The 19,658-nt window shown below is 43.0% G+C and overlaps 1 protein-coding gene across 1 annotated transcript; it reads left to right on the top strand.

The window, feature by feature from the left end:
- The first annotated feature begins 749 nt into the window (after window positions 1-749).
- FBXO22 (F-box protein 22) lies at window positions 750-15,519 on the top strand. The gene is given in 8 exon segments (XM_073303526.1): window positions 750-848; window positions 850-971; window positions 2,284-2,416; window positions 4,875-4,962; window positions 8,669-8,764; window positions 9,985-10,149; window positions 11,182-11,347; window positions 14,124-15,519. Coding segments are annotated over 8 exon segments (1,281 nt in total). The 5' UTR covers window positions 750-764; the 3' UTR covers window positions 14,551-15,519.
- The last annotated feature ends 4,139 nt before the right edge of the window (window positions 15,520-19,658 follow it).

Raw genomic sequence — 19,658 nt, 5'->3', positions numbered from 1 at the left:
CAGTGTGTTCATCTGCAGTACAGTGCATGGGCAGGATGTAAAGGGGGGCATCCAGGCATGACTGCTGCAGGCTCCTGAGCCTGTTTGCCTCTTGTGGGCTGGGGATTAGGTTGCTGCTGCATACCCACTCCCCAGGCAGAGGCATAGCTGTCTCTCCCTACCCCACCCCCGGTAATGTTAACAATAAACAGGTTTCAGAGTAGCAGCTGTTAGTCTGTATTCACAAAAAGAAAAGGAGTACTGGTGGCACCTGAGACTCACATTTATTTGAGCATAAGCTTTTTGCAAGCTACAGTGGCTGAATGCATCCGATGAAGTGAGCTGTAGCTCACGAAAGCTTTTGCTCAAATAAATTTTGTGAGTTTCTAAGGTGCCACTAGCACTCCTTTTCTGTTACCTTAAATGGTGTGGTGTGCTTTATTGTTGTTTGTCCTCAGCCCCTGTGGGGTTGGACCCTGCTGCTGTCCCTAGAATACAACTGGGCAAGATCAGGGGGAGGCTAAGAGACTTGCCCAAGGTCAGACATGAAGGCCAAAGCTGAGCGGGGAACCAAACCCCAGGCTCCACGGCCTGGACCACTCACGCGCCCCAGCCCCCATCGCCAAGAACCGGAAGTCACGGCTCCAGTGTCTGTCGTAATGTCACGTGCTCAGTTCGCTGACGCCAGTCGCCCGGTCGTCACGTGCACCATCCCCACAACAGGGAAGGGCTGTGTGGTTGGTCACGTGCTCCAGAGGCGGAGACCGGAAGTGGGCGCCGTGCGGATGACGTACTCGGAGTGCGTCGCGGCTGGGGGCTTTCGGCTCCCCGCCTGCTTCTTGGTGCGGGAGGCAGACGCCGGGAGCAGAGGCGTGGGTGGCGGTTGCCATGGAGTCGGACGGCAAAGGGGCCTACGTGCTGAGTAACCTGGCTGAGGTGGTGGAGCGGATCCTTAGCTTCTTGCCCACCAAGGCATTACTGCGAGCAGCCTGGTGAGGACCGGCCTGGGGCTTCCCCCGGGGGCGGGTCGAGGGGTGGGGGTCTGCCTCCGCGGGCTGAACCCTCGCGGCCCAGCTCCTTCCATCAGGCAGCCCCGGTGTCGGCCTTGGAGGTGGCAGGGCCCCGTTCTTCTGCTTGGGCCGTCGCTCTTCCCCGGAACCGGTCCCCGCTTGTTTCCCGCCTCGTGCTCGGGGCGGAGCCCAAGGACAGTTTGGGATCCGAGAGCATGCTCCGCTCCGAGGCGCGTGTGCCCGGGCCTGTGACGCGACCGAGTCACTCCCCGTGCCGGCAGGGGAATGGCTGGGCCCGTGGCCTGGGTGACGTGAAGCCAGCGCCCAGGCTCCAAGACCCATGAACAATGTGTAAGAGGAAGCAAGGGCTGGACTCGGCCCTGCTCCGCTGACCAGGCCTCGCTGCTGCTGCAGGGAGGTGGGCAGGGGATACGTTGAGGGAACAGCCCGCGCTTCCAAGCCTCTCTGAAGTCAGCCCAGCCCTCAGAATGGCTTAAAACCCACGCTCTTTACTTCAGCCAAGTTGCGAAGGAGTCCGCCGGGTGCCACACCGGGGTTCTTGCTTATTTAGCTCTCTGTTGCTGTCCCACGCGGCCGCCCAGCTTTGGGAGAAGCTCGTGATAGTGTTTGTCACGTTTGTAAATATGGACCAAGTATTTTGAGCTCCTCAGATCAAAGGAGCCCTAGCAGCGCTGTGTTATGGTTAGCAGAGCTGTAACTGTCACACACACACACTCTGAAAGGAGGAGTTTTGTGATTGGTTGACAAGTTTGTTTTTAAAACCAACCGTTTATGTTAAGTGAATTGTGTACAAGGAGTATGTTGTCCCTAGACACTTTCAGCATAAAACAAGGTTACCTTCTCTGTACTTTAACAACATTTTGTTTTGCTGGTTTATATATTTGTGCTGCAGAGAGGAGCTGGGAATGAATTGTTCAATATGCTCTCTTGACCAACTACCCCTGACATGTTTTTTGCTTAATTTATCTGGTACTAAGCGAGGCAATTGTCAAAATTGCTGGCACTTTTTGAAATTCAGAAACCAATCTTAAAACAATACCCGTACAAATAAGGCATTCAGTTTGTTCTTTAATAGATGTTAGTAGAAAACCAATCAACAATTTACACTTTGTGACATAAACTTGATCTTTATTTTTTTTAAGTGCAAGAGTTTCTCATAACAATGTGGGATAGATACTTCCAAGTCAAAAGTTAAAAAAAAAATGGTTGTCTGACAGCTGCTAAGATTCCTTTTTGTATATTTTGTATATTGTAGTAAATTTTTGTATTTTAGTGTTTGCCGGTTATGGAGAGAATGTGCCCGTAGATTACTGAGAACACAGCAGAGCATAGCATGGGTCTCTGCACTTGAGCCTGGTCCATCTGATAGTCATTCACTGGTCCGTGCATTAGCTGAAGAACTTGAGGTAGGTAAAATACCACAGTTAACTGCGTACATTGGAATGGCCAATGTGAATTTCTAACTACTGTGGTATAATCCACATGCACACTTGTGAGTCTGTGATGATACGTTTTTCTAAAGTCAGTTCTTCCATACTGTTGTTGTTGTGCACCTTTTAAGTTTCGATTCATATTTATACACAGCTGTAGAAGGACATGAGTGGGCACGCTGCGTCAGACCAAAGGTCCATCTAGCCCAGTATCCTGTCTTCCGACAGTTGCCAATGCCAAGTGCCCCAGAGGGAATGAACAGAACAGGTAATTATCAAGTGATCCATCCTCTGTCACTCGCTTGATTAACTATTCTGTTCATTCCCTTTGGGGCACTTGGCATTGGCTGCCATCGGAAGACAGGATACTGGGCTGGATGGACCTTTGGTTTGACCCAGTATGACCGCTCTCATGTTCTTATGTCCTCATACAGCTGTTTTATGGTTAGGGAATGTTCGGCCATTTGGCCTTAAGCATTACATTATGGAGTTTCATGATTTGTCTGATTCTTTCACTAAAAAGACATTGTAAAGCTTGGGTTCGTCATACAAGTCAGGCATATTTCAGTTTATTTTTTCTGTTCTTGACCCCTTTACCCATTGAAGTCAGAGAACCCCATTTTGTTTTGTGATCACCATTGTGTTTTAGGAGCTCTGCTTTGTACTGTAACCTTGTTTTAAAGTGTGACCTTAATGTCCTCTTGCAAGTTCTTGTGTGGATTAGAGCATCCGTGGGTGGGCAAGTGGGGGAAGCTGTGACAGAGCAATCAAGGGCCATCAACATTGAATTACGCTTCCCTACTGGAACAATGGCAGAGTTCAATTGGTAGGATCATTGACTTTGAATTTGGGGGAAGGAAGGACTGCACCAGCTGAAGCACGTGGACCAAAGGAGACAGACTGTTTTAAAAGAGGGGTGCTTCTCTAAGCAAGGGGGCCAGTCCACTGGCACAGGTAAAAAGACCAAGCTAAAGAAGGCAGGAAGGGCTGCCAAGCCTAAGGATACTGTCCAAAGCCAAGACACTCAGAAGGGGAGAGATCAGACTTGGAGCAGGAGGTGCTGTGGTCGGGATTTTGTTCGTTTTTGTGTTCTCTTTAACTCGCTAATGCTTTTTAAGAGAAAATTCTACAGTTAAGAAGTTCTTTTGCTAAGCCTGTGTTCTTTGCTTCTCTGCCACACTGTCCCAGAAAAGTTTAACTAGCAGCCAGAGTTCCCAAGCCAGGTGGGCTCTGGGGGTAACATGTCTAAGCAACTGGGAGCTCAGGAAGGCTGTGGCACTGATTCACAAGTCCAGGCAGCTGGAATGCAGGGCCCCACTACCCAAGAAGAGTGTCAGACATGGGGTCTGTTCTTGGGAGTGTGCCTGAGAGAGACACAGCTTTGAACACTGACGGGTCACTGCTGAGACCCAAGGGGGTTAGAAGCACGTTGGATCCAGTGGGTTAGGTCCACTCACTCCAGACTGGTGTCTGTTCAGAGAGTGGGACTGGGCCAGGCTGTAATAGGCAGGATTTCTGTTTTTAAACTGGATTGTAAATTTTCATTTGACCTTTTAGTAATTTAAGGTAATGGTGATAACATGGTAAGAAAAGTTTCTTTTAAAATATATTCTTATGTGGACACTGATCCTTAATTTGAGAGAATTTTAAGCAACTATGTCTAATCAGGCAGACAGCAGTACAGACTTGGAAACATACTTGGCAGTGGCAGGTAGTAAGTTATCTGTGACAAGTCTGGGGTCCCATTTTTTCAGCATTCTGAAGAATATAAGTCCTCATTTTTCATCTAAAATTTTAAAAGTTCTAGCCCCTTACTTAAATATACACTGGAGAATGATCAATGCATGGTTTACAGCACTTTAAAATGAGTGAAGCTGAAGCAGGTGATGTTCACTGCTACTGATACAAACTTTAGAGAACTTGGACCTCCGAATATCAAAAGAGGAAAGTATTTCTAGTTCCAAACAACAATGAATATTTAAATAGAATATTTCTCTGGAAACACAGGTGTACAAATCACTACAGTTGGGACAGATTTATTGTTTATATATATATAAATATAAAAATCAGCTCTTGAAGTGGTAACTGGGTGGCTCTAGAGATTTACAACTGGACGTGGAGTGCTCTGCCTTTAGGGCGACAAATGTGGGCTATATCAGTAGTGACAAAGCAGTTACCATCTGACAGCTGTTTGGCCAGTTATGAGAATTAATGTCAGTAAAGTGCACTGAGGTCCTTTGATAAAAGGCACTAGAGATGTACTCATGGTTGTCATAGCCAGATCTTTCCTATCACTGACTTTCAGGAATCTCCCTTTCTTGCCTCTAGTTCATTTTGGTTTTCTTTGTGGGACAAAGGTGTGGCAGCCAGCAGTTAGGTAGCCGAGTCTGCTTTTCTTATACTGTGTTTTCATTTATCTTTTTGTACTTTACAGAATGTGCATGTGCTACCACAAACAGTGCTCTACATAGCAGATGCAGAGACTTTCAGTGGATATGAAGAGTGTCACGGACAAAAGAGAGGTATGTATAAATCCTATCTGTACTTCTTTAAGAGAACCTTGTCATGTACAATTATAATGGAGTAGGATGCTTAAAGGAAAACAATCAGGTAATGTGATATTGTCAAGTGGGCGTTGTCACCTTGGGTTTTCATCAAGAGATGTGATCCATGTAAACATAGGATAGTCTATATATAGGGCCCTATCAAATTCACAGCCATGAAAAAACATGTCATGGATCGTGAAATATGGTATTCTAGGAGGGTTGCAGGATTACCACCCTTACTTCTGTGCTGCCTTCAGAGCTGGGCGGCTGGAGAGCGGAGAACAACAGCTGTTGGCCCGGTGCCCAGCTCTGAAGGCAGTGCCACCAGCAGCAGCAGCACAGAAGTGAGGGCAGCATGGTACAGTGGGGGTTTGTCACTTTTTGCAGGGGGTCAGGCCGCTCCTGGAGCTGGGTCAGAGCCACCTCTGGGAACCTCCCAAGGCTCCAGGAAGCTCTGAGGCTGCTGACTGGGAGCCCAGTTCTAAAGGCAGACCCGCCGTCAGAAGTAGTGCAGAAGCAAGGGTGTCAATATTACATCCCTACTGCAGTAGTCTTGCAACTTCCCCCCTCAATCCCCTTTTGGGTTGGGACCACCATGGCTATAACACCATGAAATTTCAGATTTAAATATCTGAAATGGTGAAATTTCAGATTTTTTAAATCCTATGATCATGACATTTACCAAAATGGACCTTAAATTCGGTAGGGCCCTATCTCTATCGGTTCATATGATAATTAGGGCTGTTGATTAATCACAGTTAACTCATGTGATTAATTCAAAAAAGCTAATCGCGATTAATCGCACTGTTAAACAATAGAATACCTAAATTTATTAAATATTTTTGGATGCTTTTCTACATTTTCAAATATATTGATTTCAATTATAACACAGAATACAAAGTGTACAGTGCTCACTATATATTATTTTTGATTACAAATATTTGCACTGTAAAATGATGAGAGTATTTTTCAATTCACCTCATACAAGTACTGTAGTACAATCTTTGTCATGAAAGTGCAACTTACAACTGTAGAATTTTTTGTTTGTTACATAACTGCACTCAAAAACAAAACAATGTAAAACTTTAGAGTCTACAAATCCACTCAGTCTTACTCCTTGTTCAGCCAATTGCGAAGAGAAACAAGTTTGTATAATGCTGCCCACTTCTTAATTACAATGTCACCTGAAAGTGAGAACAGGTATTCACATGGCACTGTTGTAGCTGGCATTGCAAGATATTTACGTGCCAGATGTGCTAAAGATTCATATGCCTCTTCATGCTTTGGCCATTGTTCCAGAGGACATGCTTTCATGCTGATGACACTCATTAAAAAAATAATACATTAATTAAATTTGTAACTGAACTACTTGGGGGAGAATTGTTTGTCTCCTGCTCTGTTTTACCCACATTCTGCCATATATTTCATGTTATAGCAGTCTCTGATGGTGACCCAGCACATGTTGTTCATTTTAAGAACACTTTCACTGTAAATTTTGGCAAAATGCAAAGAAGATACCAATGTGAAATTTCTAAAGGTAGCTACAGTACTCGACCCAAGATTTAAGAATCTGAAGTGCCTTCCAAAATCTGAGTGGGATGAGGTGTGGGGCATGCTTTCAGAAGTCTCAACAGAGCAACACTCTGATGTGGAAACTACAGAACCCAAACCACCAAAAAAGAAAATCAACCTTCTGGTAGTGGCATCTGACTCAAATGATGAAAATGAACAGGCGTTGGTCCGCACTGCTTTGGATAGTTATAGAGCAGAACTCGTCATCAGCATGGATGCATGTCCTGGAATGGTGGTTGAAGCATCAAGGGACATATGAATCTTTAGCGCATCTGGCACGTAAATATCTTGCGATGCCAGCTACAACAGTGCCAGTGCCTGTTCTCACTTTCAGGTGACATTGCAAACAAGAAGCGGGCAGCGTTATCTTCCGCAAAAGTAAACAAACTTATTTGTCTGAGCAATTGGCTGAACAAGAAGTAGGACTGAGTGGACATGTGGGCTCTGAAGTTTTACATTGTTTTGTTTTTGAATGTAGAGGGTTTTTGCACATAATTCTACATGTGTAAGTTCAACTTTCATGATAGAGATTCCACTACCCTACTTGTATTAGGTGAATTGAAAAAAACTATTTCTTTTGTTTTTTACAGTGCAAATATTTGTAATAAAAATAAAGTGAGCACTGTATACTTTGTATTCTGTTGTAATTGAAATCAATATACAGTAGTTTCTCGCTTAACATTGTAGTTATGTTCCTGAAAAATGCTACTTTAAGCAAAACGATGTTAAGCGAATCCAGTTTCCCCATAAGAATTAACGTAAATTGGGGGGGGTTAGGTTCTAGGGAAATTTTTTTTGCCAGACAAGTCTATATATATATATGTGTGTGTGTGTGTGTAAGTTTTAAACAAACAATTTAATACTGTTCACAGCAATGATGATTGTGAAGCTTGGTTGAGGTGTTGGAGTCAGAGGGTGGGATATTTCCCAGGGAATGCCTTACTGCTAACTGATGAACTAGCACTCGGCTGAGCACTCAAGGGTTTACACATTGTTAATGTAGCCTCGCACTCTACAAGGCAGCACAAATGGAGGGAGGGGAGACAGCATGGCTGAGAGAGACAGAAACATACACCAAGAGTGTGTGAGAGAGAGAGAGACATGCATTGCCCCTTTAAGTACACTGACACCACTCTGAGTACACTGCCTTTTTAAGTTGATCAGCAAGTTGAGACAGCAGCTGCTGCCAGCAAGCTCCCTCCGTCCTGAACCCTGTTGTGTCGCTCCCACTGCTCTATGGAGATGGGGTAAAGCGGGAGGGGTCATCCTGACATTAGCATCCCTCTTTCTCTCTCCCCCCACACAGCAAGCAGGAGGCTCCCGGGAGCAGCTCCAAGGCAGAGGGCAGGAGCAGCACAGGGCAGTGGTGGGAGGGACAGCTGAACTGCCCAGCAACTGATAACCTGCTGGGCGGCTGCTGCACAGGGAATTTAGGGGAACTGATGGGGGCTGCCAGTCCACCCTGGTTCCGAGCCCCCACCAGCTAGCTCCAACGGGCTGCTCTTCCTGCAAGCAGTGGACAAAGCAGGCGGCTGCCAAACAACATTATAAGGGAGCATTGCACAACTTTAAACAAGCATGTTCTCTAATTGATCAGCAACGTAACAACGTTAACTGGGACCATGTTAAGTGAGGAGTTACTGTATTTGAAAATGTAGAAAACACCCAGAAATATTATTCTGTTATAGTTTAACACGAAAGCTTATGCTCTAATAAATTGGTTTAGTCTCTAAGGTGCCACAAGTACTCCTTTTCTTTTTGCGAATACTGACTAACACGGCTGCTACTCTAAACCTGTACCTCATGGTGTACTAGAACTCATTTTTACCTCCTCCTAATCAGGATATTTAGTTCTTCCTATTTTGTGTACTATAGTTCTGTAATGTTCATTAGCTGTATAGGATTTGTCATGTGCTGAATGAGGTGGCCAATGAGCTGCATTGTGTGATAACATGGGTTTGATGGTAAGGCAGTGTTTTAATCCATATGCAAAGTCAATTCTATTGCTGCATAGGGTAGAGATCTTTGAGTACAGACAGAGGCTCTGTGTAACCTGTGGCCAATCACTTTAACCTTTCTGTGCCTTAGTTTTTCCCCTCTTCTGTTACAGCAAGGAAAAGAAATAGTAAAGAAACAGCAATTGCACTAGAAAAGCTGTTGCCAAAACGGTGCCAAGTTCTGGGACTGGTAACTCCTGGAATTGTAGGTAAGAGGAAGCAATATAACAGCCTGATTTCAAGATACATACCAGATGGTTAACTTTTTCAGACTGCTATTTATTAGACTCCCAAGTGCTTTCAAATTGAGGCACAGTCCTACAGATTTGTATGTAGAACATACTAGTATCTCACTGTCTACTAATTCCAAATTGCTCAATGTCTACCACAGTTTAAAGAATTCATGATACTGCTGCTAAGTTACATGGTATGACTTGAAAATTCTTAACTCACATTTTTCAATCTGCATAGAAAAGATTGACTTTGTAAAAAATTGGATGTTCTAGACATTTGAACTAGGATCAAAGGCCTCAGTATCAGCTGATGGCTGGTATGGAATTTCTTCTTGAGAAACCTACTCAGCAGTCAAACATAAAGGTCAGTGGTCTAGCAGACTTGACCAACTCAGACATGATTTCTAGGTTTTCAGACACAAACTTCAGAAAGCACTGTAATCTCTATCCCAGTTGTGATCATATTCACTTCACACCCAATTATTATGGTGTTTTTATTATTTTAAGACCCAAGTGATATTTTGTGTCCAAGCAAGTTATACAGTATTCTAATATCAGTATAGTAATATCTAATATCAGTATAGTAATCTTTGCTATGACTGCAGCTACAAAATAAGAGGTAACTATGTAGAGAGGTCATAGGCTGAACTATCTGTATCTCCTAGGCAGAGGATAGCATGAAGCACACATTACATTTTTTTGGTTGGCGTCATATTTCTGACCAGTCCCCTAGTTGTATGTTAAGAAAAGACTCCTCAAATATGGGAGATCTCTCTAATAAACTCATCGATCCAGATTACTTGGCCAAACTTCCCTAGATCTGTTTGTTCAAAATTTAAAGAAACACATTGAATTTTAAAATAGCAATAGGTCTTAAAGAATTTAGAGGGAATTTTCCTTTATTTTCAGTTTACTTGTGCATTTGACTCTTTGTATATACTTTCCCCAGTTTGAGTGACTCATCACATTTTAAGGGTATGAACACATGGTTGTAAACCCACAGAAATTGGGAGGGGTCAGCTGTATCAAATGAGACTTTGTTTTTAAATTGACTCGCTTTCATCTTGATCGTAGGTAATATTTTCAAAAGCACTTGCATCCCTTATTTTTTTTTACCTAGTTTCCCTTTGTATGTCATTACGTAGGCAAAAGTATTTTAATCAAAATAAAATATTCACATTACGCTTCTTTATCAGTTACTCCAATGGGCTCAAGCAGCAATCGACCTCAAGAAATCGAAGATGGTGAAGCTGGCTTTGTTTTATTGTTCCCTAAAATTGATGGTGTGAAAATCCATACCTTCCACTTTTTTAAAGACTTGAAGAATAGAGTTTTTGATGAAAGCAAATTCACTGAAGCAGGCAAGTCATTTAATTTTATATCAAATACTTTTTGTGCTGTGGCCTCAGTTTTGTAGGGGCTCTGTGTGAAGTGAGTTATTGTATTTGTGACTGCAAAACTCAAGTTGCCTCCTGGCGGGTGGGTGGGCACAGGTTCCCTGGAAGCATGGACCACCATATAAATGCAAAAATGCAAGGCTGCCAGTGATTGATAACTTTGTCCCCCACAGCAGGGTACTAAAGTACAAAGTGTAATCTTGAGAGGTGATCTTGGATCTCTTCAGTTAAATTTGAGCAATCCTGTTGTTCCAGCTCAGTACCTGGGTGGGGATGTTGCAATCCTCGGTACAGTCAGTCTCTTTTGGTAGCTTCCTACATTATTTAAGTCATCGCACACTAATCAGGGCTGTGCAACTGGAAATGTTTCAGATTGTTTGGGTTTTTTTTAAACTGGGGCTTGGGGGTATTTTTTGTTTCATACTTCAACATCCGTAAGTCCCCAAATTATATGCCATGGTGAGGAGCAGCGATGTGGGGAAGAGAGCAAGAATCCCCTGGTAAATATAAAGTAATATACAGTCACACTATGTACTCAGCAAAATGTCTTGCTTGTGAAGAGTAAATTGGCCAGTTTGTGTTTATGAGCTTGCTCACTTCTGCAAATTGACAGGTACCTCATCTGTGACTGGAAAAACCCAAAACACTAAATATTGAGGGAGTCGATGAGATCCAGAGGGGTTCTGTACGGTCCTGCTAACAGAGCTAGCCTTTGAGCACTATAGAGGAGAATCTCAGCATTCATTAATGGATGGGCGTGTGTGTATGTATATATCAATAAATATATATCTTCGAAAATGCAAATCATGTAGCCCACCACTTGAGGGCACAGGATGACTTGCTTCTCCCCATTGCTGCAACAGCAGTGAGCTAGGTAGGATTGCTGAACGTGTTTGTGGGTAGGTGTAAAATAAATATAATGAGAATAATTCAAATGGAGACTGAGACCCTGCCTTAAAGATAAAAATGTTTATTTTATTTTTTTTGTATTCCCAGGTCTTAAAAATAATCCAGAGCTCCGTGTGGTTCTTCTATTTGTCTACAATTCCTGGAAGCCAGGAGCTAATCGGTTTCTTCATCAGATAATCAATCCTTTAAATGAAAAAAGTATCATCTTGGCTGGGGGACATGTGGAGAGCTTGACGTCACTGAGCTCTGAGAAGTAGGTATCTCTTTCAAGTTAATTTGTGATGAAACACTGTGGAATTGTAGAAGGGTACAGCACTGGACATGAAACCTCTGTGAATAGGGCCGAGTCACACATCTGTGAAAGGCACCATCCAAGCACAGTGATGTCATTTTTATGGGGGGAGAGGAAATATCCAAGGACTTCCTTTTTCTAGCCAGTGTTATTTTTCATAGTAGTAATGAAGTATTAAGGAAAGTCTTGAAATCACAGTGAAATATGTAATGGGAAAGATGATACAGGGCTGCTGCTGCTGTACTCCAGTAGGAAAAGCTGCAGACTTTGTCATATGGCTTTACTTTGTGGCCTGTTACAAAAAGTAGTTTTAAATCTTGGATTCTAGAGAGCAACTTTCAGGTGAATTATAGAGGACATTTCCTACTTTGAAGATTCTCTAATGGTGTGAGTTTATTCCAGTTTGGCAGTTCTTTGCTTGAAATCGATTCTGCCTTTTGAATGCTTTACTTTTCAGCATTTGTGCTCTTTTCTTTCTCATTATGCATTATATAGTAACGCTGTAATTTCTTGCTCATTTTTAGGGTGGCCAGTCTTGCCAACCAGTTTATAAAAGCTTTACATTTCCGATTTCATCATTGGTGTGTGTGTGTAGCTGGCTGCTATCATGTCTTCCAATTTGTGTGTTAAATTATTCCCTAAGTGTAGTACTTCCATTTTTGTCCATTGTAATGTGAAACAACTACTTAATTTCTTCTTGTTAGGCATTGAGATGTCAGTGATAATCCCCTGGGTTTCTGAAAACTCTGTGGCCTGTGATTCCTAACTTTTGGAAACTTGTAGAGACTGAGGCTAGCAATAAGATGCTTCAATATGTAGCTACTAGGGCTGTCAAGCGATTAAAAAAATTAATCATAATTAATCACAATTTTAATCGCACTGTTAAACATTATTAGAATACCATTTAAATATTTTGAGGGTTTTCTGTATGTTCAAATATAGGGTCAGAGCTGGGGGTATGGGGCTTCAGTCGCTCTCTAGGTTTGGGGTGCTGGGCTCCAGCCCCATCCCCGCTGTCCAGGGAGCTGTGGGCTAGGGCTGCTCCAGTCCCCCTGCCACTGATGCCTCCCGCCCCACCCACAAGTATGTGATCAGTGTGTTAATTTTACTTTCAATTAATCGCAGGCGTTAACTGTGATTGACGGCCCTAGCAGCTATAGTAATGGGTGCTCAGACAATGTTATGATTGAATTACTCTTTAAACCCCATTGTGCGCAGGTATTGCAAGTTGGAGAATGCTGTGATACAGTATGTTTGCCAAGGGAAGGGTCCAATGAGGGCAGACCTCAGTATATGTCCATTATGCCTAAGAGATCACAACTTAAGATAACTCCTAAAGCCAGCATTTCCTGGTAACTAAGAAAAGGGGAGAAGCAACAGCAATCACAAGCTTCTACTGTCTATCTCCTTCCTCCTGCTGCCCAGTTTTGTTACTTGAATTCTGAGTACCCCACTACCCTGAGATAATGCGACCCGATGTAATGCAGGTTCGCATACAATGCGGTAAAGCTCCGACACGCCGCTCTGAGCAGCATGTTAAGGGTGCTGGGCCAGGGCTGAGGGGTTGGATAAGGGGCAGAGGGTCTCGGGGCGGTCAGGGGCTCTCTTCCCCCCCCCCCCCCCCGGGTCTGGGAGGCAGGAGCTGTTGAGGGGCACTTTTGGGGGCCTCGCAGTCCCAGAGTGGCCCGGGGGGATTAGCGGGGGGCCTGGAGCAGCCCACTCCGCTTCACTAGCCCTGGCCCCAGCCGTGTCACTTGGGGGAAGAGAGACCCCCCTCGCCCCCACACCCACCCCCACACTCACCAGCAGAAGCAGAGCAGCCCAGCCCTAGTCCGCTCCATTCTGCCAGCCCCCAGCTGCGGCGCTCCACTTCCTGCCGCAGGTGAACGCGGGACCTTTTCCAACCCCACCTTCAGCCACATGGCTGGGGCTGGGGCAAGGAAAGTGGAGCGGGCTGAGGCCGCATCACTCCGCTTCCCACCGCTGGTGAGTGTGGAGGACGTCCTTTCTCCAACCTCCCCACACTCACCGGCGGCGGGAAGCAGAGCGCCGTGGCTGGGAGGTGGTGGAGTGGAATGGGCTGGTGCCGCATTGCTCTGCTTCCCGCACCAGTCAGTGAGTCCTGTCAGAGGGTGTGGATTGGGGTCGGAGCAGTCAGGGGACAGGGAGCAGGGGAGTTGGGTGGGGTCCTGGGGGTGATTAGGGACGGGGGTCTCTGGAGGGGGCGGTCAGGGAACAAGGAACAGGGAGGGCCAAAGCAAGTTCAATATAATGTGGTCCACCTATAACGCGGTGAGATTTTGTGTCTCCTGAGGACCGTGTTATATCAGGGTAGAGGCATAATAATTAGTCCAGAGTGTATTAGACCTATATAATTTCAGGGACTAAATAAATACACAATCCCTGCAAACTACTGAACCTGGCACCTAGTTAGGTGATCCCACAGATCAAATCACTATCGGCGCTCAAAGGTGGGTTTATGCCAAATGTCCAAGAAGGACATCTTTCCATTGTTGAGGCGTAGGAAAGGTTTGCCATTGGCTTGTGAATAGGGGGTGTCTGCCTTTGACTTGACTTATTGGAGCATCTTTGTTGCTTTTGTGGGTGACTTTCTCTTTAGAATATTGTTGTCTATATTGGGTGTTCAGTTTGTATAATTTTCTCGTGCAGTCTCTGTATTTAAATCTAGAGCAGTTTCTTTGGCATCTTTTCTAATTTGGTGTATGTTGTCTTTCAGTAACACTGAGGCTGGCGATTCCTGTGGTGTGGTTGGATTGGCTTTCAGTGGACCCCAGCTACAGAGTGCTACAGTTTTGTTAGACCAGGATGTAATTGATGAACGGACTGTAGAAGCAGCAATGCAGCGTCTCAAAGCAGCAAACATTCCTGAGCACAATACCATTGGGTTCATGTTTGCATGTGTTGGCAGGGGATACCAGTATTATAAAACCAAAAGGAATCTTGAAGCAGATGCATTTAGGAAGTTTTTCCCTAATGTTCCCCTATTTGGCTTTTTTGGACATGGAGAAATAGGATGTGATCGAATAGTCGCTGGGAATTTCATACTGAGAGAATGCAATGACATAAAGGATGATCTGCTCCATGGTTATACTACAGTTATGACTCTTATTCATCTTGGTTCAACTAAAGCAAACCAAGTTTAAACATGATTTTTAAATACACCAGCTGAGCTACTTGTTTGGTTCCAGTGCAGTAAACTGAAAAATCTGGAATGATGTACATACATACTATAAAAGCACCTTCCAAAATCTAAAGTAATCATTTTTGTAATGTTATAAATCATGTAGTCAAGACAGCATTTAATGCAGTAGTAGGTATGGGGAAGCTTTGCATTTTGTGTAATACTGTGCAAAAGTCAGAACTGCAGGTAAATGTACATGTGTTCAGATTTTACAGTAGAAGGAAGCTTCTTTCTCCTAAGGCTAGAAGAGTGTGCACAAATGGCAGTGTAGTCCAGCATCAACACTCAACCGTATAGAGAAATGAACCATCCGTATTTTGATGTGATCTCTTATACATAAAGAAGTCTTAAAAAGCTACTGATGTGTATGTGTCTGGTTCCACCTTTACCTGAGTCTTCTCTCTACAGAGATATGTACATTCCATCCAGATTCAGAACTGGGCCCTACCTACAAGCAATAATACCTCTTTATTAGGTCGAATGAGTGAGAATATCTGGGCAATAATCATGAAGTGTTCATTAAATAATATACAAAATATATGTAAAAGGTACAGTGTCTTCTGTATTTAGAGGAAAAAAGACAATTTAAAGGGACACTCAGGCTACAAACTGACTCACTTCAAGAACACCTTGGATTAAAACAATTTTAAGTATCTGACATACTCTGTACTGTGTCTGCTGTTTTACTTTTGCATTTCTCAGCTTGGACAATGAAAATGGACAATCGCCTTTCTCTTGGGATTCTCCCGGTATAAGCACAATGATGCATTGTGGAGGTTGCAGATGCTGCAAAGGGTTTTAAAATGTCCTGTAGAAGCTTAAAAATAAAAATGGAAACGTTTCCATTGGCCTCAAGTTCCTTAAAGTTTTGGATGTTTTTACTGACCCTAAAATGTGGGCCAAGCCTAGACCAAGCCATGTTTCTTATAAATTAGTTTTTGCAAAAAGGTCTTTGTTGTTGCTTGTTGTATATTTCTCACTTTTACTATAATGAACAGAGAATTTTTCCCAGGCTGCTTTGGGCTTAAGTTTTTTTAATGCAGTATTTCTCTTATTACTTACTGGGAGCAATACAGCTGGATTGATAAAATATTAACTTTACTAGATACTGAATTTTTAAAGTCAGAATGAGTAAATTCAGAATTTTATACAAAACACAGTGTAGCTTTATTATAACTCAGATATTTCATGCTGTCTCTAATGCCAAATCAGGCAACTTATCCTATCCTTTATGTTGTATGTTGGCATCAGGGCAGATTGGGAATTCTCAGAGAAAGCTCTAAAATGGGAGGAAAATTCTGATCCATTATAGTTATTTGATCTTCCGTAGGAAAGGGATCCTTTTTTGTGTTCTAGGACATACTGCTTACGTTTCTGGAAATGGTTGAAAGTAACTATCAATAGTACACACATTGAAAATTTTTGGCAATATGACATGTCAAGGGAATTTTATGCTCATAGTTATATCGGGACTAGCTTGTTTCTTCCTGAGGGAGAAGTCAGTGGGTCATTTAATTCTCTACCATGTTACTTTGGCATTTAGAAAACATCAGCTTTTTGCATTTCTTCATCCTGTGTTTGGTAAAGCTTCAACACTGTACTGCTTTGATGTGACCACACTTAACTTTGGATGTATATATTGTATTTCTTCATCCTCAGCTATTTATACCTTTTTTTCTCCTTTGTGCTCCCACAGACATTTGTCACAGGTTTCTTCAAAAACTTTATGGTATAAAATTATATACCTCTCCCTAGTCAATGATGCTGAAATTCTTGCTGAATCAGCAGCAGTATAATTCAGCAGCAGCTGAAGGAAAGCTTATATAAGAACTTTTTAAAGGGCACATATTTCAGATATGTAGCCTTATCACAAGAGCTGCTGAGCCCTTGCAGCTTTTGTTCTCTCATTAATCAGACACTTAATGCAGCAGATTGGATTTTTTTTTCCTGAAGAGAATATCTGGAGTTTCAGTGCAGACATTTGGTAATCATTTGCTCTATGATTGAAATTATTATAGAGGAGTTTATAGTGTGTGGCCATGATTCAAATTCAGTAGATTCAATGGGAGTCTTTCCATTGACATCAGTGAGCTTTAGGCAGAGCTCTTGTATTGGCTGTTTCTTTGGGTTTTTTAAAACTAGAAGAATTCATACTGTGACATTATTGACATGAACTGTGACCATATAGATCATTGTTGCAACCACCGTCCTATAATTGCACCAAATCTTGTACAAAAGAGGTCAAGAAAGGTGTCTATAGAAAGGTTGTAATTCGCTGGTTATGATTTTGCTCTCTGTATGTGTGTATCTTGTATCTGAAGTTATGAATATTGGGTATGTACTTGTATCTCAATGTGTTTGATTGTAAGTAGCCTCAGTGAAGCATTTGGTCAGCTTCTTGAGAATGGGCACTTACTGAGAATAGTCCTGTCAAGAAACACTTAACTGACAATGGACTTTGGGAGACGCCAATCCACATCTGAGCATTCCTGGGAACATTCAAACTAATATATAAATGATGGCATTGGCCTGCAAAAAGCTGAATCATTCATGGACATGTGACTTACCCAGGTGGCTACAAAATCCATCTTATTGCTGTGATTTTGCACAGAAGAACAAAGGGGTTTCCGCCCACCAGAGAGAGAATATAAATGGCCCTGGAAGCCCTCCTCCAATTTTGTCTTCAGCTGTCTTAAGAGAGCCTCTCCACCCCAAAGAGATGCCTGAAAGAAACTGGAAAAAAGGACAGTAACTACGTGAGTGTGAGTGATTGCTGGACCCAGACTACTAAGGAGTCCAGTCTGTGAAAGCAGCTTATTGGAACGTCTCTGGGGGTGAGATTTAATCTATATCCGTTTCTTAATGTATTAGGCTTAGACTTGCGTTTTTTGTTTTATTTTGCTTGGTTGGTAACTTTGTTCTGTCTGTTATTACTTGGAACTACTTAAATCCTGCTTTTTATATTTAATAAAATAACTTGCTTATTAATTAACCCAGAGTAAGTAATTAATACCTGGGGGAGCAAACAGCTGTGCATACCTCTCTATCCGTGTTATTGTCTGCCCTCTATTTATGAGTTTACCCTGTATAAGCTTTATACATAGTAAAACCGATTCATTTGGGGTTTGGATCCCACTAGGTGTCTGGGTGCTAGAGACAGGAGCACTTGCTAAGCCGTTTTCAGTTAAGTCTGAAGCTTTGGGGAGCGTGGTTCAGACCCTGGGTCTCTGTTGCAGCAGATTAGTGTATCTGGCTCAACAAGGCAGGGTTCTGAAGGCCCAAACTGCCAGAGAAAACAGGCTCAGAGGTAGTCTCAGTACATCAGTCCCAAGGGTGTTTCTATGATCGAACCCATCACAGTGGCGTAGTTGAACAGGATCTGTGCACAGCTGATTGCTTTGAGACACTGGTAGTGATTTTAAGTGAGTTTTGAGTGTGGTGGCTGGAGAACAGAACAAAGTAAGTTACCAAGCAAAATAAAACAAAACACGCAAGTCTAAGCCGAATACATTAAGAAAGTGATATAGATTAAATCTCACCTCCAGAGATGTTCCAATAAGCTGCTTTCACAGACTGGACTCCTTCCTGGTCTGGGTCCAGCAATCACTCACACCCCTGTAGTTACTGTCCTTTGTTCCAGTTTCTTTCAGGCATCTCTTTGGGGTGGAGAGGCCATCTCTTAAGAGAGCTGAAGACAAAATGGAGGGGCTTCCAGGGCCTTATATATTCTCTCTCTGGTGGGCGGAAACCCCTTTGTTCTTCTGTGCAAAATCACAGCAATAAGATGGATTTTGTAGCCACCTGGGCAAGTCACATGTCCATGAATGATTCAGCTTTTTGCAGGCCAACGCCATCATTTATATGTTAGTTTGAATGTTCCCAGGAAAGCTCAGATGTGGACTAGAGTCTTCCAAAATCCATTGTCAGTTAAGTGTTTCTTGATTGGGCACTTACTGAGAAGAAAAACAAGGAATCCTTGTGGCACCTTAGAGACTAATAAATTTATTTGGGCATAAGCTTTCATGGGCTAAAACCCACTTCAGCAGATGCATGGAGTGAAAAATACAGTAAGCAGTATATATATTGCAGCACATGAAAAGGTGGGAGTTGCCTTACCAAGTGGGGGGCTTAGTACTAACGAGGCCAATTCAATTAAGGTGGAAGTGGCCTATTCTCAACTGTTGACCAGAAGGGGTGAATATCAAGAGAGGGAAAATTACTTTTTGTAGTGACCCATCCACTCCCAGTCTTTATTCAGACCTAATTTGATGATGTCCAATTTGCAAATTAATTCCAATTCCGCAATTTACAATTGAAGTCTGTTTTTGAAGGTTTTTTGTTGAAGAATTGCCACTTTTAAGTCTGTTATTGAGTGTCCAGGGAGATTGAAGTGCTCTCCTGCTGGTTTTTGAATGTTACACTTCTTGATGTCTGATTTGTGTCCATTTATTCATTTGCATAGAGACTGTCCAGTTTGGCTGATATACATGGCAGAGGGGCATTGCTGGCACATGATGGCATATATCACATTGGTAGATCATACAGGTGAATGAGCCCAACGGGGTGGCTGATGTGGTTGGATTCTATGATGGTGTCCCTTGAATAGATATGCGGACAGAGTTGGCAACGGGATTTGTTGCAGGGATAGGCTCCTGGGTTAGTGTTTTTGGTGTGTGGTTGCTGGTGAGTATTTGCTTCAGGTTGGGGGGCTGTCTGTAAGCGAGGACTGGCCTGTCTCCCAAGGTTTGTGAGAGTGAGGGATCGTCCTTCAGGATAGGTTGTAGATCCCTAATGATGTGCTGGAGAGGTTTTAGTTGGGTCCTTTCTCAAGAGCTGACCAAATGCTTCACTGAGGCTACTTAGAATCAAACACATTGAGATACAAGTACCTAACCAATATTCATAACTTCAAATACAAAAATGATGCATACATAGAGACTGCACAGTCATACCCAGCAAATTACAACGTTTCTATAGACACCTTTCTTGACCTCCTTTGTGCAAGATTTGGTGCAACTATAGGACCTTGGTTGCAACAATGATCTATACGGTCACAGTTCATGTCAATAA

This window comes from Lepidochelys kempii, chromosome 10 (assembly GCF_965140265.1).
Source record: "Lepidochelys kempii isolate rLepKem1 chromosome 10, rLepKem1.hap2, whole genome shotgun sequence".
NCBI lineage: Eukaryota > Metazoa > Chordata > Testudines > Cheloniidae > Lepidochelys > Lepidochelys kempii.
This window is presented reverse-complemented; position numbering and strand designations above follow the sequence as displayed.